Source organism: Panthera uncia, chromosome B4, assembly GCF_023721935.1.
Source record: "Panthera uncia isolate 11264 chromosome B4, Puncia_PCG_1.0, whole genome shotgun sequence".
In the NCBI taxonomy this organism is placed as follows: Eukaryota; Metazoa; Chordata; class Mammalia; order Carnivora; family Felidae; genus Panthera; species Panthera uncia.
Window position 1 is genome coordinate 130,649,352 of NC_064809.1, and position 12,510 is coordinate 130,661,861.

General features: G+C 37.5%; 3 protein-coding genes across 6 annotated transcripts in view; 1 reads left to right on the top strand and 2 right to left on the bottom strand.

Moving 5' to 3' along the window:
* Positions 1–12,510, bottom strand: part of SLC25A17 (solute carrier family 25 member 17) — a 359,412-nt gene that overhangs the window by 87,650 nt on the left and 259,252 nt on the right. The window lies entirely within an intron of this gene.
* XPNPEP3 (X-prolyl aminopeptidase 3) overlaps positions 1–12,510 on the top strand; it is a 74,638-nt gene that overhangs the window by 4,960 nt on the left and 57,168 nt on the right. The window contains exons 1-2 of one of the 4 annotated variants that reach the window (XM_049627562.1): positions 6,921–7,134; positions 10,847–10,963. In XM_049627562.1, coding sequence (XP_049483519.1) covers positions 10,852–10,963 — 112 coding nt within the window. In that variant the 5' untranslated portion in view covers positions 6,921–7,134; positions 10,847–10,851. Of the gene's footprint in view, positions 1–6,920; positions 7,135–10,846; positions 10,964–11,631; positions 12,000–12,510 lie in introns of those variants that run through there. The other 3 variants (XM_049627564.1, XM_049627561.1, XM_049627563.1) reach the window with 3 other exon arrangements.
* DNAJB7 (DnaJ heat shock protein family (Hsp40) member B7) lies at positions 1,106–2,296 on the bottom strand. Its single transcript, XM_049627571.1, has one exon. The coding sequence runs from the start codon at positions 2,077–2,079 to the stop codon at positions 1,189–1,191; it is 891 nt and encodes a 296-aa protein (XP_049483528.1). The 5' UTR covers positions 2,080–2,296; the 3' UTR covers positions 1,106–1,188.

The window sequence follows — 12,510 nt, forward strand, 5'->3', positions numbered from 1 at the left end:
GCTTTCTTTTTTAATTGTGGTAAAATACACATAACATAAAATTTACCATGTTAATTGTTTTAAAATATATATTGTGAAACAGACCACCAAACAACACCTCTCCCTCCCTTGCCTCAGTAACTAAAATTCTACTTTGTTTTTATGAACTTCTTACCTTATGTAAGTAGAATCATAAGGTATTTTGTCTTTATGGCTGGCTCATTTCACTTACCGTAATGTTTCGAAGTTTACCTATTTTGTAGCATTTAACAGGGTTTCCTTTTTAAAGCTGAATAGGGCTGCCTGGGTAGCTCAGTCGGTTAAGCATACGACTTCAGCTCAGGTCATGATCTCACGGTTCATGGGTTCAAGCCCCGCGTTGGGCTCTGTGGTAACAGCTCAGAGCCTGGAGCCTGCTTCGGATTCTTGTCTCCCTCTCTCTCTGCCCCTCCCCCATTCTCTCTCTCTCTCTCTCTCTCTCTCTCTCTCTCTCTCTCTGTGTCTCAGAAATAAATGTAAAAAAAATTTTTTTAATAAAAAAAAGCTGAATAATATCCCACTATATGCATGTATATTCATTCATTGATATTTGGGTTGTTTCCACCTCTTGACTGTTGTGAATAGGTGCTACTGTAAACATGGGAATGCAAATATAACTCTGGCTATTTTTAACTTAAGAGAAAATACTTTATACTTTAATTTTTATTTATAATGTACTTATGTATGAAATGCTCTACCTCTATTGGAAAAAAGTCATTTCATGAATAATTATATAGTCTGAATCTGTACATAGTAATAAATTTTTAGCTCCTAATGCGGTACATATTTCAGAAGTTTGTATAGTGGTTTTAAATAGATAAAAGGAATGAAATAGATCATGAATTCTGCTAAAGAAAAACTCTATGATTTGTAAATGTTCAGCTCAGAAATAGCAAAATAGTATTTCTTGTTTTCCAAATTCTTAACATCACTGTCACCACAAACTCGTCTTTTTCTGACATACTTACTCCAAACAACACTGACCACAGGTCCACAATCCTGTTAAACATGTTAAAAACATAATATTAGTATAGTTCTAAACAAATGTTATCTACAAAACTCTGTGATTAACAAAAACACACAAAGAGTCATGTTCAATTGTTATATGAACATAATGTGTCTGAAGAGTCAATTTAACGATTCCTTTTGGTTGACTTCTTCTGCACCTCTTTATGCTTCTTTTTTTTCCCTCTTACCACCTTCTTTGAATCCTGCTGAGAAAATAGAGGGATCCCAGTTGCTGGTGACCCAAGGTATATCTTGCTTATCATTGTCCACAAAAGTATGTTGAGTTACATGTTTGGGTCTGAAGTACTTTGGTGAATAATTGTTGAATAACTGTCTTCTCCAGCTGCATTCTTCTGCAAAGCCGTCTTCATCTGCCACACCACTTATAAGGAAGGACTTCAGTTCGCCATCATCTTCAACTTCTCTTTCTTGATCATTCTCGATAATTCTCTGTGTATTTGTATTTTTGCCATTAACAGTCTTACCCGAAGTTTTAACAGATCTGTAATTGCCCATCCTACTATTATCAGATGCCAACGAGGAGAATGAATTAAGCCCCTCATGGCCCGGTGAACCATATGGTATATATCCTGTAGCATATGAAGAAAATCTCTCAAAAACTGGATATTCACTGGAGGTAGCGAAGAAGGATCTTGTACCACTGCTTCCATAGGAGCTTCTTGGACTATTTAAAAGGTCCTCAAGTGAGTCTTCAAAGAAATGAAATGAAAATGGATCCCTTTCACCAAAAATTTCTCTAAAGACATCATCTGGCTTACGAAATGTGAAGCCATACTCAAAAGAATCATCAAAATGACTTCTGCTTCCACCATTTAATCCTTCCTGGCCATATTTATCATAAATGTCCCGTTTTTCATTATTTGATAATACTTCATATGCCTCAGCTACTTCTTTGAATTTTCTCTCAGCTTCTTCTTTATTTTCTGGATTTTTATCAGGGTGCCATTTAAGTGCCACTTTACGATAAGACTTTTTAATGTCCTCAGGTGAAGCATATCTCTGCACTCCTTGAACTTCATAGTAATCCACCATGTTTTAACAGGTCATTGGAAAGGGGTGTTCTGGGTCTGAGTAGTGAGAACTGTAGCTTCCTCTCAGCTGGAGCACTCCTGGTGGTGGTGGTGGAGGCAGTGACTGCAAATAGGCACTTTTTACATTGAAGACAATGTTACTACCATGGACACTGCTAGGAGACATTAGGATACTGATTATGTGGCAAGCAGAGTTACCAGCTTATGTCAGAGAGGTTTGCATTATGGTGTCATTCCGGGGTTGGGGTAGGGACTAGACCTTCCAAATAAAGCTAGTCCAGAGTCCTACCAGACCATCCTGAACCCTCAGGACTATTTCCCCTATATTTCCCTGGAAGTCTCCAACAGTGCCTCATAAACTAGTGGAACCTGTTGTTGATAGCCACAGCATGCCCCTTGCATGATAGGACCTTCAGGCTGCTGAGCCTTAATAACTTCCCAGTTCTGTGATTTGGCTTTGAAAAATGAAGAAATTGAGAACTACGTGAAAAAGTATTCAAATAGTTGACATAATTTATTTATTTCAGTCAAGAGACAATTGTACTGGAAACAAACAACTTGATTACGGTATAATAAGGGCTACGATGGGGGAAGCACTGGATGCTAAGCAATCATATGAGAGACCTAGCCCAGACTTGGGGTGATTCCCGAGGAAGGAGCATAATATGCAAGCTTTCTGCATGCCAGTATTGAATCATTTGAGATGGCAGTATCTTTACCCACTTAAAAGTTTACAACTTTAAAACACGTAAAGATTTTGAAAGTTGTACACTTATGTATTCAGTATATATTATTGAATTTCTACTTTGTGCAAGGCACAGTTTTAACCACTGATGATAATGACATTAAAAAAATAGCAATTTTCATGGTGTTTTCATTAATGAAGTATAAATAATAAATGATTTGAGATAATGTGATACGTGCTCCCCCTCAAAAAAAAAAAAATGGTAGTGTGATGGGGGCAGAGAGCTACTCTAGATTGGTTTTTCAATTCCCTATAGTATATATGTCTACATGTATGTATGGTATACACATGATTGTGTTTGCTTGCTATTGAAAATGAAGAAGAAGAATAAAATCATCTGAGTACCATTTTTAGGTCAAACACCTAAAGTGTTTACACAGTTTACACAAATGACTTAACACAGTCTCTCATGTAATTGTAACAGCATTCCAGAAAGTAAATATTTTGTGCCCATAAGAAACCTGAGGTTCTTCAAATACATTTGTCTAAGGCTATCTAGCTTATTAGTGAAAAATATGATATTTGAACTTGAATCTGATTCCAAATTTTACTCTTTCTACTCTACTGCATTTTTTTGGACAAGGGTTTAGGAATTTAGGTTCTAGACATTCTACAAATATGTATTGAGAACCTGTGACACAGAGAGGAGTTAGAAAATAGAAAATTCTGCTCTCAAGGAGTTTATACAATTGAAAAAAACATTCAAAAACTAACTGCAATAGAGTGTGAAGGTATAAAACAAGGATTTGCTTCTAATTATTCCCCCTCCCTTATCTATTGACCCTTCCAGCTGCTATGCCACTTTCTCTCATTCCTTTACAGTAAAACTTGTCAAAATTATCCTCTCTGCTTGATGTTTCTGCTTTCTTCCATCCTGTTCTTTGTTGGCACACTCCAATCTGGCGTCTACTTCCCCCCCATCTCATTAAGTTATAATTTACATATAACATGTTTAAGGTGTACAATATAATGATTTGATATATGTATAGTGAAATGATTACCAAAATAAGTTTAGTTATCACCCATGACTTCACATAGTTACAATTTTTCTCTTGTGATAAGACCTTTTTTAAGTAAATTCTGTCCAACGTGGGGCTTGAACTCACAACCCCGAGATCAAGAGACTCATGCTCTACTGATTGAACCAGCCAGGTACCCTATTTTTCTTGTGATAAGAACTTTGAAGCTCTATGTTTTTAGCAATTTTCAAATACACAATGCAGAATTGTTAAGTATAGCCACTATGCTGTAGATTACATCCCCAGAACTTATTATCTTATAATTGGAAGTTTATACCTTTTGACCACCTTTACCCATTTTGGCTTCTATCTTTCATACTTTACTAACATTGTTCAGGTCACCTTGGTGGCTCAGTCAGTTGAGCAACTGACTCTTGATTTCAACCCTTGCAGTTTCTGAGATCCAGCTCCACTTCAGGCTGGGCTCTGTGCTGACAGTGCAGAGCTTGCTTGTGATCCTCTCTCTGCTCCTCCCCTGCTCATGCTCTCTCTCTCTCTCTCTCTCACTCTCTCTCTCTCTCTCTCTCTCTGAAAATAAACGTTTAAAAAATAAATAAGGGGCACCTGGGTGGTTCAGTCAGTTAAGCATCTGACTGCAGCTCAGGTCATGATCTCACGGTTCACAAGTTTGAGCCCTGTATCAGGCTCTGTGTTGACAGCTCGGAGCCTGAAGCCTGTTTTGGATTCTGTGTCTTCCTCTCTCTCTGCCCCTCCCCCACCCATGCTCGCGCGCGCGCGCGCTCTCTCGCTCTCTAAAATATTAGAAAAAAATTTTTTTAAGTAAGATGAATAAATAAAACTGTACTTGTCAGGTTCTCCATTGAATTCTGTGCTGCCAAATCCAGTGGTTGTCCTCACACAGGTGAGCACTTCCTCTATTAAATTATTAAATACTTGTTTAACTTCCTAAAAACCATTTTCCTCTAGTTTGCTTCCTTTTCTCCTGTGCTTTTCCTTCTCACGCTATAATAGTAACTAAACTTGACCTACACAGTTCTGTGTAGGTCATATCCAGTCCCAGGGCTTTAGATACCAGCTGTGTGCTTATAACATCTTAATTCATGTATCTAGCCTGTTAGTTTCCCCTGAACCTTCGGTTGCCTATTTGAACTCTCATTTGGAATATCCAATAATTATCTCAGTCTTTGCCATTTCGTTTAATGGTACAAACATCTATCCTGTTATTCAGGCCAAAAAACCCAGGAATCGTCTTAATTTCTTTTTTCTTCATCCCTGCATCTAATCAAAAGGCAGACTTCTTGACTTGTGGTCTTCAAAATATATGCCAGTCTAATCACTGGGGAAATAAAGTCAAAGAACAAATGATTCCTGCCCTTCCAAAAGTTTATAATAGACTGGCAAACTAATTAGCAATTAAATGCAGTATAGTAGGTATTAACAATAGTAACAGAAGTAAACATGGGAACATTGAGGAGGGGCATTTACATCAGAATCAATAAAGATAGGGAATTAGACTTCTTAGGGTAAGTGATGTATGAGCTAATTTTTGAGCTCATGGAAGCAGGTAAAAGCCATTGTTAAGAGAACTGTATTTTTGAAGGCAAGTACTGTTACAGTACAGACTAATTAGCTGGGGCTCCTCATGTGTGGCTGTACTAATGTTCTTTTGAGGATTATTAGGCCAGAGGAATAGAAGGAATAGACAGGGGCCAGATCATGAAGGGTGCTAAGCTAGGGGTTGAAGTGTATTCTGAAAGATAGAAAATTCTAGGCATATACTGTTAGTGTAGGAAGCTGGAAAGTTAAGAACAGATCCTGAATTTAAACAGGAATTAGTTGACAGTACTTTTGAGGACATCAAGGCAAAGGACTAGAGGGATCACTTTGGAAATAGTATAGCTATAGAAGATGAGTTACAGAAGAAAGACAAGATCCAAGAAAGGCAGACCAGTTAAGAGACATAGTGTCCAGGTGAATTGAGGAGGGTCTATACTAAGGAAGTGGCCCTACTTTGGATCAGATTGGATTTTAGAAATAGGACTCGACATACCAGTTTTGCTATGTGATATTGAGCAAAAAAATCCTGTTTACTTAAATGTAGGTAAAGGTATTGTTTATTTGCATTTGTTAGACTTAAGCTTCCTATGCCAGGAAGTGGTCCAAAATAGATGGATTGATATTCTAGTATTATTTCATTTGAACATAAACAAAGAGAATTGAGGGGCACCTGGGTGGTATGGTCGGTTAAGCGTCCAACTTCGTCTCAGGTCACGATCTCCTGGTCTGTGGATCTGAGCCCTGTGTCGGGTTCTGTGCTGACAGCTCAGAGCCTGGAACCAGCTTTGGATTCTGTGTCTCCCTCTCTCTCTGCCCTTCCCCCACTCATGCTCTGTCTCTGTCTCTCTCTCAAAAACAAACATTAAAAAAATTAAAAAGACAATTGGTTAACATTTTACATCCAATTATTTTACTGCCAAAATGGTAGTGTAGACAATGTAGTCTAATGGTTATGGCTCTATAAATAGATTGTTCAAATCCTAGTTCTGTCTCAGTAATTCTTCATCTTGGGCCAGTTTCTTAACTTTTCTGTGTATCTTTTTTTCCTCATCTTTAAATAGGCAGTGCTGTAATAACATCTGCCTCAAGCATACATGCTATTATTTGTTTAAAGAGAATATAGATGTGGTTTCAACAAAAATAAGTGTAATTTCAACAAAAAAGTGATATTACTGGCTGTTTCAAGGAAGGGAGACAGGTTAACTTGGGGACAGGTGTGAGAGGAAGGCTTTTCCCTATCAATTTACTACATCTTTTGAACTTTGATCCGTATGAACATGTTACCAGCTCAAAAATAAGTTAAAAGTTTGGAATAGTAGTTACATTACACAACTGTAAGGATTAAATAAGTGAATACATGCAGAGTCCTTAGAATACTTTCTGGAATATAATAAACAATAGTAATGTTAGCTGTCATCAAGATCATTATTATTAGCAATGACGCTGGGATTTGAAAGTATTAAATACACTGTGCCTCTATTTGTTGTAATCAGGAAAAATGGAGCGGAACCCTATAATGAACTTTGATTAATAAGCTCCTATAATGGAGCTTTGATTAGGACAAGAGTTTGTTTACAGGTGAAAAAAGCTCAGGTAGTTCTGCTAAACTCCTAATTGTATTCCTCTTCTTCATAACACTCCATCCCAGTCACTGTACCAACATGTTCGTGCACATGGACAGCTCATTATCTTCTCTTCCCTGTTAAAGAAGAGAAACACTTCTCTACTTTCTACTTTCAAGAAACACAACTGTCAAGCGTCAAATAACTAAAAGGTAAAGTGGGCCAAAGGCCGCTATGCATAGGGAAAGGTCATTTCTGCAAGTAACACTGTAGGGAACCTGATGATTGGATGAGGCGGAAGTTGGTCTCAGGATCCCCTTATGCTCTTAACATTATTGAGCATCCTCACATCCCTCCTCCTCCTGAACTGGAGCCGCCCTCAGTACAGAGATACAGTCTTTTAGTGCAGTGTTTTCCAGTGACAAGTTGTAATCTTAGTGGGTCATCGTATTGGTTTCCTGAGGCTGCCATAACAAATTACCACAAACATGGTGGCTTAAAATAATAGAATTCTCTCACAGATTTGGAGGCCAGAGGTCTGAGATCAAGTGGCAGCGGGGCTGTATTCCTTCCAAGAGCTCTAGGAAAGAATCTGTTCTTTACCTTTCCAGCTTCTGGTGGCTGTAGGTGTTCTTTGGCTTGTGGCCACATCACTCCAATCTCAGCTTCCACATGCCTCCATTACTTCTTCTTTTCTCTTGCCTATCTCAAATCTCTCTCTCTGCATTCCTCTTATAAGAGGACTTGCCATTGAATTTAGGACCTACCCAGATGATCCAGGGTGATGTCCTCATTTCAAGATCCTTAATTACATCTGCAAGACCCCTTCTTTAAATAAATTAGTAGTCACAGGTTCTAGGGATTAAGATGTGGACATATCAGGGCGCCTGCATGGCTCAGTCAGTTAAGCAACCAACCCTTGATTTCCGCTCAAGTTGTGATCTCACAGTTCATGAGTTTGAACCCCAGATCGGGCTTCATACTGTCAGACGCTATCAGCATGGAGCCTGCTTGGGATTCTCTCTCTCCCTCTCTCTCTGCCCCTCCCCGGCTCACACTCTCACTCTCAAAATGAATAAACAACAACAACAAAAAAGGATGTGGACATATCTTTTGGGAGCCACCGTTCAAGACATTGCAGTAATAAAATCATGTTAGTGCACTGAGAAATTTTTTAATGAAGTAAGACAGAAAAGTATCAGTCATAGTATAGTATTTAGTGAAATTTTTATGTATATCATATTTATATGTGTATACTAGGTTACCATGTAAAATATGTTTCTTACTGGGAGTCTTGGTTTCACAAGTTTGAAAGCCACTACCTAATATTACTGCATTATTTCACAGGTAAAGAAGTGGTGCATAGGAATTTATGTAACATGCTGAGATCACATAGATCATAGAACTGGCATTTTTTTCCTACTGTACCACGCTGCCTTTAACTCTGTCTTGGATTGCCTTTCAGATGATTGTGTACTTCCTTCATTTTTCTCTATGCTTAACTCATCTTTTCTTGTTCCTTTTATTTTATTATGAAAAGTTTCAAACCTATACAAGTAGATAGAGTATATATAATGGACTCCCATGTACCCATCACCCAGCTTCAACAATTATCACCTCGTGGCTTCTTTCATCCAAATCCCCGTTCATCCTCTCCCCAATCCACCCCACCCCCATGTTATTTTGAGATAAATTCCAGGTCATATCACTTCATCTATAAATATTTCAGTTTATATCTCTAAAAGTATGTGGTTTTAACATAAGCACAGCACTATTATCACACCTTAAAGAAGTAAACATTACTTCTGTAATCCTATTAAATATGCAATTGTCCAAATTTCCAATTTTTTCGTAATTATAGTAAATAGTATGAGTGGATACTTGATAGACAATTTGTTGCTTGAATCAGGATCCATATAAGGCTCACATAATACAATTGGTTGATAATTTTTTTTAAGGTTTTCTTAATCTACGGATTCCTCCTTCCATCTCTTACCATCCCTACCTGCCATAGAATTTACGTGCAAGAAACGGAGTTCTTTGTCCTGTAGTATTTCCCACATCTGAATTTTGTTGATTACATCCCTAGATTGTCCTCTAGCAAGTTCCTCTGTCCTCTGTATTTTTGTAAATTGCTTGCCTCATCTTTATTAAGCTTTCAATTTATATAGGCTGGACATATTCCCTAATATGTATTCTGTACATTTTCTAAACAGATTCCAGGAAATACTTGTTTTGTCCTTTTTCTTATTTTTTCACTATTTTTAACTGTATTTTCATACTGCCTAGAAACTTTTGCCATTTTCTGTATTTTTAATCATCCAAAAAGCTATAATTTTTTTCAGTAATCCTCTGAAAATTTAATTCAGAGTTAACATTTAAGATTCTTAACTCATCAAATATATACACCTCATTCATTCACACTACATAGTCCCTACAAAAACCTTTAACTTGATCCAGACATCACATTCTACCATTGTAGCGATTGTAGGTTCACAAGGAGATTTTACAGTACTGATTCTGTTTTTGGGAAAAGCAGAGAACACCTACTGAGCAGCAGGATGGAGGGATAAGAACAGAGATTTCAAAGTTTAACAAATTTAGGCTTGAATCCTAGCTTCCTCATTACTAACTGTAACATTGCACAAATTACTTCTCTGAGTCTGATTCCTTTTTTGTAAAAAAGCAATGATGATGGCAGTTAAAATCCTGATTCCTTAATTTGGTATACAAAGCTTTCAATGGTCTGATCCTTACCTTCCTAATCTTTTCTTCCTCCATCAACACTGACCTGAAACTCTCTTCCCCTACACACACACACACACACACACACACACACACACACACATGCATGTACATACACATACACATACACATACCCATTGCCTCCTATGACTTCCCTTTTGTAATCTCATTTATGATACCTTCCACACCCCTCTTTCTCTTTCACTTGGCTGATTCCTTTTTTTTTTTTTTTAAGATTTTATTTTTAAGTAATCTCTACACCCAACTTGGGGCTCTTGCTTAAAACCCCGAAATCAAGTTGCATGCTCTACCCACTGAACCAGCCAGATGCCCTCGACTAATTCGCATTCAGAGCAGGCATCCCCTACCTCTAGAGTCCCACACCAACACCCCTTTGTGCGCGTGTCTGTGTTCCTCAGAGCACTGTATCTGTATCTAGATCTTATTGCACCCATCCCACAGTAGTGTTTCAGTCTTTGTGCTCTCAAAAAACCTTGTGAATGAATCCACCGTGGTGTTCGCCATGTAGTGCTTGAATGTTGTGTCTCACCTCCACTAGACTGTATATTCTTTAAAGACCAGAGCATATAGTCCTCATTCTTTTGTCTTCTTCTAGCATGTGTTCCAGTCACATGCTTAATCTCACTGAATGAATGCTAATAGTGTCTGTTGTATACTATGATGAAGCATTTTTATACCTTATTTTATCTACCTCTAGATTCCAAGATTCAATGAGATATCATGTTTTTTTGTACTTCATATATTCTCAGTAAAAATGTTAGCTCTCTTTTTCTGAATTTTAGGATACAGCTTCTTTTTCTGAATTTTAGGACACAGTATTTCTGTGAAGTACTTCTTAACCCCTTCCTTGCTTTTGTTTGTTGCCTTCCTTCTGTTCCCATAGTTCCTGATTCATACCATAGTCCTATTCGGTATATATGTACCTCTATTATACTATAGTAGACTGAAATCACTAAGGGTAAAAATGATCTCATTTCTGTTTTCCCAGGGCCCAAGACAGGCCCTAACTGGCACAGAGGGAGGGCCATATAAATATTGAAGGAGACACTAATTTGCATTTTTCTAGAGCATCCAACTGCTAGAGATCGATAAATGTATATACACTGTGAGGACTTTCTTGATTATTGTTCCATTCTACTCTCTTTGTTTTTCCTTCAGGATTCATGTCATGTTCTCAGCGAAGGTACTCCCTCCAGCCCATCCCACAGAGGAGAATTCCAAACCGATACTTAGGCCAGCCCAGCCCCTTCACACACCCACACCTCCTTAGGCCAGGTAAGCCCTTTTAACCATAAATCTCTCTCTTTAGATGCTTTATTTAGAACTGTGCTGTCAATAGATTTTTTTTTGCAGCAGTGTAAATGTTCTAGGTCTATGCTGCCCAATACAGTAACCACTAGCCACAAGTGGCTATTATATACTTAATAATGGTGCTAGTGCAACTGAGAAAATAAATTTTTTATTTTATTTTTATTTTTATTAACTTAACTTTAAACTTAAAAAGGTATGTGTGGTTGTTGGTACGGTGTTGACATCGCTATCTAGAGCAATAAATATAAGTCTTACAATTCAGAATTATCCATGAAAAGTATGTAAACCATAATGTTTTAAAAGTTATATTACTTTCTAAGACAGTTGCTAGAACTGTATTCAAATGATTGATTTCTTGTGAACTGCTGTGTTAAAGACATTTGAGAAAACATGTTTTTCTTGAGTGCCCAGTGGGCTCAGTTGGTGGCGCGTGCAACTCTTGATCTTGGAGTCGTGAGTTCAAGCCCCACATTGGGCTTGGAGCCTACTTAGAGAAATGAAAGAAAGAAAACGTGTTTTTCTTCAAAGTACTAAATGTTAATTTCCTTTTGTTTAACAAAAATATTGCTGTATAGGTTACACTAGATTTCCAGATTTGATTTTCACAGCTTTGGGAGGTGATAACAGTGATAAAAAGGCAGTTAAGGGATGAACTGTGGTGAATGAAAATCATCACAAAGAGGTAAGTAGGGTAAAACCAAATGCTTTGTAGAAAAAGCAGTCAGGTTTTCAAGGGAAATTAATCATTGCTTCTGTCATGGGAAGGTAAATCTGTATTTACTTTGTGAGCATATGTACTAAGAATCTAAATTGCCTTTAGAAATATGTTACTCTTTCACTGTCTCCACTCAGTGAATGATACCAGTGTGTCTCTCAGTGAGGGCTTCCTTTTGCTGATTCTTCATCAGACTGGAATTCCTGCTGGGAAATCGGCTGAGACTCAGGAAATGCAGCTCACCACTGAAACACACAAGAAATCAGAGTTTTTCAAAGCTGTAAGGTAAGCTTAATAGCAATCCAGTTAGTATTAACTTAAGTATTTCTCTAATCTGTCAACCTACCTGTAGCTTCAATTTTTTTAAAAGGAAATAGAATTGGCATTAAGTTTTACCAGCTTTGAAAATTACTGATTTCTCGTGGTGAGATATTTTTACATGGTGAGCTGCATTTTCTAGGCCTTGAAACTAGTAATTATATTGTCAAGATGATGGCCTCTATGTCTTAAACAGTTGGCTATTGTATGTTATGTGCACGATAACTATATAAAAAATGATTATGAATAAAAATACATATACACATTCATACATATACATATGTTCTTTTCAGCTATGGAGGGAAAAGGGATGCCTGTCTTAATTTTTACTCTTCTGGACATAGGATTTTAGATATTGGGCTAAGAAGGAATAGAATTTTAACTTTTTTTTTTAATGTTTATTTATTTTTGAGAGAGACAGAGACAGAATGTGAGTGGGTTAGGGGCAGAGAGAGAGGGAGACAAAGAATTCGAAGCA